At 44.8% G+C, this 8,441-nt stretch overlaps 2 protein-coding genes across 5 annotated transcripts in view; one reads left to right on the forward strand and one right to left on the reverse strand.

Moving 5' to 3' along the window:
• Positions 1–1,852: 1,852 nt before the first annotated feature.
• LOC138211899 (zinc finger protein 271) overlaps positions 1,853–8,441 on the reverse strand; it is an 8,076-nt gene continuing 1,487 nt past the window's right edge. The window contains exons 2-3 of one of the 4 annotated variants that reach the window (XM_069172101.1): positions 6,343–7,909; positions 1,853–1,926 (exon numbers count right to left, since the gene is read on the reverse strand). In XM_069172101.1, the coding sequence (XP_069028202.1) occupies positions 6,360–7,909 (1,550 nt within the window). In that variant the 3' untranslated portion in view covers positions 1,853–1,926; positions 6,343–6,359. Of the gene's footprint in view, positions 1,927–4,289; positions 4,301–4,467; positions 7,910–8,441 lie in introns of those variants that run through there. The other 3 variants (XM_069172110.1, XM_069172092.1, XM_069172083.1) reach the window with 3 other exon arrangements.
• On the forward strand, positions 3,227–4,207 carry hcar2 (hydroxycarboxylic acid receptor 2-). The gene has a single exon (XM_069160537.1). The coding sequence runs from the start codon at positions 3,227–3,229 to the stop codon at positions 4,205–4,207; it is 981 nt and encodes a 326-aa protein (XP_069016638.1).

Raw genomic sequence — 8,441 nt, forward strand, 5'->3', positions numbered from 1 at the left:
CCACAACACGTCCTCAACACCTCCTCTGTTCTGCTCTCCGTTTCTGATCCGTGTTTGATTTTCTTATTTCTGCCTTGACTTTTTCTCTACACATTGATGTCATTCACACACGTAAATCATTTTGATTTATTTAATGCGTTCATTTTTTTTAAAGGGCTGCACGGGTACCGATCGTGACATCGTAGGCACCCAGGGGGAGATGCTGAGCCCCCCACGCCCTCGTCTCCGCCCTCTGATTGGACGATCAGACGCAGAAGGATCCCTGAAGTGTTGGCTCATGTTCCTGAAGATGTTTTCTCTTCATTTTGAGGCTCACTGTTTGCTCACCGTGGAACAGATGCACACAGGAGTCACCTGAACTAAGAGTGGAGAGCGGGGACACCCGTCACTGGAGGAAGGTGCGGCGGTATCCTGGTGAACAGGTGAGTGTCATTTAGTGTCACACTGCAGCTGCACATACATGAGGGTCGGTTCTTGTGTCTTTTTCAATGGCAATATGCTGTTTTTTTTTTAGTTTCTCTGCATGAGACAAGGCTGCATTTATAGTCAGCTTCCTCATTTCCACGTCACCCTTACATACAGATATAGTGGGAGGGCAGCAATGATTCTACAAGCCATTTACATAAAGTCGTAACTGACACTTGCTCAATGTTTGAGAAGGAAACGGGCCGAAGGGTCGGCAGAGTCAGCGCGACGGTGACACTTCAAAGGTTCAGGGCGAACGAAATCAGTTCATCAGACGACCGAGAGCGAAGGGAAGGAACAATCCAAAAATATACAGAAAAATGTACGTTTTCTTTATCTTATCTGTGTTTTAAATGGGTGAGCTGTTTATGATAAATAATGCAGTTTGTTGTTTTATGTTTGCTTCTTATTTCTTCTGATCCACTGCATTAACTATTTCCTTCATTATTTTTGTCTGAGAAAGCATTTTTACTGCTTGTTGATTATAACATGTTTTACCAAAGTCCTGAAAATTTAAAAAAAAAGTTTGATATGTGATGAGACAGAAAAAGTCTTTGTTCTCCTCCAGTTTCACGCTGATATTTAAATTTCCACTGTGCAGTTGCTGCTACTCATGTAAAGATCCAGGCAGCTAATATTTTTATTAATATTATACTATAGTACTTGTGATATCAAATAATCATCATTAGTAAGCTACGGCAGATAAACTGTAAATATCAAGTAAGTAGGTAATGTTTATTTCACTGGACTGTTACAACTATAAACAGTGCAGACATTTGGAAAATTATTAACTTCATGTGGGTGAAATTTGCATTTTGCAGCAGCAGGATGAAGATAAAAGAGAAAATTTAAAAGAAAGATGTTGATGTCATCAGTGTATTTTACAAGAAGTGCAATAAAATTTACCAAAACAATCAAGTAAGTTGAAGGTAATAAATAAAAACAATTACAGCATGACTCTTTTGCAAATAATATGAGTTGGAAATTGTACTTTTGTAACCCACGTTAGTTTTACCAGCAATTCTATTATTATCTTATTGCTTCCTGTATGCTGCTGTAGCGAAAAAAAAAATTCCCCTTGGGGATTAATAAAGTAACTACTTAACCTAACCTAACCGAACCGAACCTAACCTAACCTAACCTAACCTAACCTAACCTAACCTAACCTAACCTAACCGGTTAACTCACACATGCAATACCGACGTTCACCAGAGGGGCGCTGTGGTGCACGTCGGGAGATCAAAGCCGTCTCCCTGGAGACGACCCTTCATGTCTCCAACAGCAGGTCATCATCTCCACCATGAAGATCTCATTGGGTTGATTTCTGCTCTCTGCTGTTGAGGATCTTTATTTATTTGGTCGTTAACCAGACCGACTCCGGAGGAAGAAGTTGATTTAAGTCTGAGAAGAATCTCCGGTGAGTGACGGATGCGTTGCTCACAGTTATCCGTTGGTGCAGAGCTACAAAGGAGGACAGTTGTTTAGTTGGGCTAAAGATATCTATCAGGAGAGAAGAGAACAAAACAACCAGTCGGGGATAAATATTCATTTGTTGATGAATATGATTTTACGGGGTTGATATCTGTGATTGTGGAGCTACACGTACGCGACGGGGCTAGCTAATGCGTCGGGACCTGTTGACCCGAGCGGGAACGATGACGTCATGTTCTTGTTTTAGCGCCAGAAGTAAACGGTCAGATTGAGAACAGCTGTTGAGTGTGTTGCTTAGTAACGGTGGACGTTTAAATAATGTCTGTTAGGTATAAGTGACAGATGTCACTGAGACATGAGTACATGTGTGTGTGAAATATGGTTGTATGTTAATATTCACCATAGTGAATATCATATGTATTATATATATATATATATATGTATGTGCGTGTAATACTATATTTCTGGTCATTTACTGTTACACCAACAATAGAGTTTATAAATTACAGTACTGACATCGTATTAAATTCTGCTGTATGCAAATTGTTTTTTTCTGTTTGGATCTGTGATGGAGACAGCGATCCCCAGAAACCTCCACAGAGCGCTGGAGCTGAGTGACCCTGTGACCCCTGATCATCTCCTCCGTGGGTGAAGCTGCATTTGGTCTTCTTGGATTCTCCTGCAGGAGCACCGAGGAGCAAAAGATTCAGGTAAGAGTTAGTCTGAGAGCCTCCAGACATAAACTACCTGGTCGTAGACTGAAAGACAAGAGACTGAAACTGACTGACTGTGAGATAAATACCAGTATTGGGGTTATTATTTGAATTTGTTATTTTTCTTTATGCTGTTCCCTTGATTTTCTGTGTGTTAATAACTATAATAAATTGCAGTTCAGTTCCTTGTTTTAAACTGCAAACATTTGCCGTGTTTCATTCACTCCCAGAGCGACCTAAAGACAGTCCTAAACTTAACACAGGTAATCTAGTGTGTTACATAGACGACACTTTTATTAGACGAGTCTTCTGTTTGTTATCGCTCGTCAGACCAAATAATAATCTGGAGGATTTTTAGACGCCATGAGAGGTGACACGTTCCAATATTTCACCTCCAAGATTAAACTTTACCAAACTGCTTCAGACTGTTCGCTGAGTCGCTTTCCACAAGTCCAAAATATCTTTTGACATTTAAAAAAAACTTTGCTAATTTATTGGCTGAATATTATCTTCATATCTTTTATGCCGTTTTATTGCTTCACTGTTGTCTCTAACAGCTGATCCTGAGTTTTTCTGACAGATCTTTCCTCCTCTCGTTCCTGGTCTGGGTGGTTGCCATGGAGCTTCTCCACATCAACTCCTCCCTCGCCTTCATCATTCACAGACCTCTAAACTTCTCTGGGAAGACGATGTACGAGAGTTGCGAAAACATGCCGGCCGTCATCATCTGGTATCTCTGCCTCCAGTTCACCAACATGGTTGTGGGCATCCCGGCCAACATCATGGTGCTGTGGCTCATCCGCAGGAACAAGGGCGACTCGTCCACCTCGGACATCTTCATCCTTCACCTGGCGGTCCTGGACATGCTCTTCTGCTTCATCACTCCCTTGGAGCTGGTCAACATCGTCTTCCTCACCTCCAGCAGCAGCTGGTACGTCCTGCGCTTCTTCTACGGCGTGAAGGACTCCTCGCCGCTCTTCCTCTCCTGCATCTGCCTGGACCGCTACATGGCGGTGGTGCACCCCATCACCTTCGCCGAGCTCAAGGACCGCCAGCACCGAGCGGCCCTGGCCACCACGGTCTGGTTGATCACGCTGCCCTACGCCGCCGGCAAATGCGTCGGCAACATCCGCAACTTCGAGGAGGTGTTCACGGTGATGATCCTCTCGACGTTCGCCTTCATGGTGTTCTGCAACATATCCATCCTGTGGGCGCTGCGGCAGTCCAGTCCCGGCAGAGACGAGAGGCACCCCGTGAAGAAGAGAGCCTTCAAGCTGGTGCTCGTCATCCTGGCCATCATCGTGTTCAACTACTTCCCGCCGGTGGCGCTGCTCCCCTTCCAGGACTACTTCTCCCCCGAAGTGTTCCGCTGCTACATTCACTACATCGCCTTCGGCTTGATGGACTTCAGCAGCAGCATCCAGCCGATGCTCTACCTGTCCAGGGAAAAGCTGCCGTGCAGGGTCAACTGCTGCCCGACCGGCGTCACGCAGATCCAATCGGACGTCCCAGCAGAAACACGTGACTCACTGCAGGACGGCGTGACGGCCGAGGTCGGGACGTTTGGGCGCCGAATATCAAGACTGCCACTCGAGTAAGTTACTGACACGAGCCGGATGAGATGAAGTGTGACGCCGACACGTCTTTCAGTGGACCGCCGGACAAATCCCGCGCTTCGGTGCGATACCTGGCTGAGGAGGGATGTTTATTTTGTCAAATGTAATGTAATGTTAGTGTAAAATATAAGAGGACAGCTGTCAGTCTACTGGTGCGTTCATGAGCAACGGGGGAAGTGGGAGGTTTTTGAGAGAATTATGGGTTCGACATTTACGGTGAAAGGTAGAAATGCACCACGTATCATAATTATTATGCAAGTTTTATGTAAATAGACGGTCAGTAACATATTGAGATGGAACATTTTAGAAGCAGCCACAAAAAAAAAACACAAACATTTGCAAAAAGACAGTTCTGGGAAGTGAACTTTTCATTTTACATTTAATAATTAATAACATTAATTAACACGAGCCTCAACAGGCACCGGATCTCTCAACTGAATATAATGAAGGTGAAGATGATTAATTTTCTCTTACTGAAACATTTTAAGGCTCTTCACAGCAGATTATAGGTTTTTTTTTTAGTTCCTTGGACTTTCTGAGACATTTCAGCCGATATGCACAGAAACTTCCTGCATGCACTTTGTTGTGATTCATTTTCTGGGAGTCATAATTCTGCATGTTTTTAAATGTCAATGTATTCTGCGTTTAGTGTCTGTGCGCTGCTTTTCATGTGTTTATAAAGGGAAAATAATACACAAATACAAAAATTTGGTATAAATAATATACCAAAAAAAAATCTTTTGGTTACTTTGTCACTTTAATTTGGACACAAATCACATTAAAGTCAGTGAACATCGTTACGTATCGACCCACATCAAACAGGCGCCCTGTGACCGTGGAGCCGGACAGGAGGCAGATTTCCTGGTTTTACAGTGAACGGGTCCTTTGGAGGCTCCACACAGATCGGATCAGCTGCTCCATCAATACCGGACATCCGCAGCGTTATTATTATTTTCACTAATATTATAACACAAATACATTCTGGTCTTGTTCAACGGATCGGGCTGCTCACTGTAGACTTCAAGCTATTTACAGCAATCATGAATTAATCAAGTATATATTACTGAGTGTTTAAATGTGTGTAGAAGCATCTTAATCCTAAAACAATTATATAGTTATGTTTTAATGCACCATGTGGGGAATTTTATATATTTATTTTTAAAGTGAGGTCAAAGGTCAAACACTTTGATGAAACGATGAACACACTGCTACGGCTTCAGTGATCGAAACGACGGCTTTTTCCCAGTTTCTCTCAACTTTTTCAATCAGAACTTAATAATTAATTGTACAGTTTCGCTAAATATTTGAACCTACTATAAAAAATAATAATAATAAAAATCACAGCAAGAACTAGACAGCAGCGTATTGTACTGTAGCACAAACATCACAAACGGATCCGAGAGCAAAGCTTCATGAACAGTAGCTCCACGAAACGTTAACTCGAAGTCCACTTACGAGCTTTTTGGAGCTTTTAACTGCAGAACAGTCTTCGACGGTGGTTTCCAAACTTCATTTTAAAACCACGAAGCCACTAAGTAGGTTTTTTTTTAACGCTTGCTGCATGTTTGTTGAGGTGTGATATCTTTAAAAAAAATCTCCACATAGTGCACATCTGGAAAAAAAACAACACGATAAGATTGGGTTGCGTTACCATGACAACCAGCAACCGTGAGATGTTTAGTCTTCGTCTTGGCGTCAGTGTGACTGTTTATATATATGTATCTATATATAGATATATATATATCTATATTAAACACTTGTGATATGAGTTTAATTATAATACATTCATGTGAAAACCAGATAATTGGAATTTTTGTATTTAATGAAATGTTGAGTAGCTCCTTCTTGATCTGCTTCAACCGCCGGCTCTTTTGAAATGAATACGAGTTCTGCATTTTATTTTTGTTTGACAGCGACTGTGCAGAAGTTGTGACTCGTATGTTGTCGCGTTCTGGCAGCTAAAAAAAAAAAAATCCCTTAAACTCCTCGTTGTTGTTTCGCCATTAAAAGCTTTAAAAAAAAAAAAAAAGCTCAGAAAAAGCTCAGAAATAGACATCGAGTTAAGATTTAGTTTTTTTTTTTTTTGTAAACTCACTCTTTGTTTTTAAGCGACTCACCTCCGACTATTTTGTCTCTAACTTTTCTCGGAGTCTGAGAGCGCCTCGGCGGCGGCGGCCGGCCGGGCCGCGCTGGTTTCCGCCTCGCTCGTGCTTCCGTCGCTCAGAGTCCTCGGCTGCTTCGCCGCGTGCATCTTCAGGTGCTTCTTCAGGGACGACTGGTCGGTGTAGGTTTTCCCGCACTCGCTGCAGAGGAACACCTTCTCTTTGGTGTGGACCAGCTCGTGTCTCTTCAGGTGTCCGGACCTGCTGAAGCTCTTGCTGCAGTACGAGCAGCTGTACTCCTTCTCCCCCGTGTGAGTCCTCTGGTGCAGCTTCAGGCTGCTCGCCACCGTGAACTTCTTGCCGCACTCGCTGCAGCTGTACGGCCGTTCTCCCGTGTGCATGCGCATGTGTATGGTGAGGTGGCCCGCCTGGCTGAAGGTCTTCTTGCAGAGCTCGCAGCTGTACGGCCTCTCGCCCGTGTGGATCCTGTAGTGCGTCTTCAGGTCGCCGAGGCCGTTGAACCTTTTCCCGCACTGAGCGCAGCAGTACGGCTTCTCGCCCGTGTGGATCCTCTCATGGATGCGCAGGTTGCCGGCGTTGCTGAACGTCTTGCCGCATTCCTGGCAGCTGTACGGCCGCTCGCCGGTGTGCGTCCGCAGGTGCACTTTGAGCTGGTTGTGCTCGTTGAAGCGCTTCCCGCAGTGCGAGCAGCAGTACGGCTTCTCCCCGGTGTGGATGCGCTTGTGTATGCGCAGCTGGCTCGGGTGGGCGTAGGTTTTACTGCAGGTGTTGCAGATGTAGGGTCGTTCCCCCGTGTGCGTGCGCCTGTGCGATCGGAGGAGGTCGGCCCGGCCGAAGCATTTGCCGCAGTCGCCGCAGCTGTGAGCCTTCGCCACGCCGTGCGTCTTCATGTGGTTGTTGAGCGAAGTCGCCCGGCTGAACGTTTTGGGGCAGGAGGGGCAGCGCAGGAAGTTGTCGCGAACGGCGGGCGTGTCGTTTTCCTTCGGCGGCGCCGCCGCCGCCGCCGCCGCCGCTTCCGGCTCGGCGGCCCGCCCGCTCGCCGCCTCGGGATCCGGCGCCGGTTCCGGGAAACATTTTGATTCGTGCTCAGACTCTTGCTTGCAGAAGTCGGCGCCGCCGTAGTCGCTCGGCGCCGCCTCTTCTTCCTCCGTTTTAATAAACGGTCCGTCCGGCACGACGGCGACTTTAACGTCTTTCACGCCGTCTTTGGAGTCTCGTTCGGAGTCTGAAGGCGGAAACGGACGTTCGTCACAACTCGCCAGCGCGTCTTCGTTTTTTATGGGCGCCGTTGTGAGATTGAGGAGCGTCGCGGGCTGAGAGAGGTCCATCGCGACGCTTTCGTCCAAACCGGGCTCCACCTTCACGGACACGGAGGTTTGGAGCGACGCGGCGACCTGCGGCGGTTCTCCCGTCTCGTCGGTCGGTAGAAAACGCGACGCGCTCTCCCTCATCTTTCCTCTGTTCTTCCTCCGCAGGCTTTTCTTGTCACCGCTGCAGATGGACTTCTTGAACGCGCCCTCGGCGGGATGATTGTTCCACTCTGCGTCATGTTCGTTCGGATCTGTGAAAGAACGAAAAGATAAATGTTAAAGAATCAGATTTTAAGTTCCCTAAATTACAGCAAAAGATTTTAGTAATCATCTTAACGACGCCGCAGATTTAAAACTATTCATATAAAGTCGTAGTAACTGGCGTTATTAATAATCTAAAGATGTTACAGAGTCAGAGGGACTTTAATACCGGCAATAAATCTTGCTGCTACAACTTGTGTACTTTTACTTAAGTAGGATATTTAATGCAGGTATTTTTTACTTAATTTAAGTGTTTCTAATGTTTTAATCACCGTTTCTAATGTTTTAATCACCGTTTTTAATGTTTTAATCACCGTTTCTAATGTTTTGAACACTGTTTCTAATGTTTTAATTACTGTTTTAAAAAAAAAATGTTTTAATCACCGTTTCTAACGTTTTAATTACTGTTTTTAATGTTTTAATAACCGTTTCTAACGTTTTAATTACCGTTTTTAATGTTTTAATAACCGTTTCTAACGTTTTAATTACTGTTTTTTTTTTAAAAATGTTTTAATCACCGTT

Source organism: Embiotoca jacksoni, unplaced genomic scaffold (assembly GCF_022577435.1).
Source record: "Embiotoca jacksoni isolate LCO1_2020_lvr unplaced genomic scaffold, fEmbJac1.0.p SCAF_10, whole genome shotgun sequence".
Lineage (NCBI taxonomy): Eukaryota > Metazoa > Chordata > Actinopteri > Embiotocidae > Embiotoca > Embiotoca jacksoni.

Coding starts and splice junctions, on each gene's coding strand:
- hcar2 (XM_069160537.1), top strand. CDS start 3,227: ATGGAGCTTCTCCACATCAACTCCTCCCTCGCCTTCATCATTCACAGA.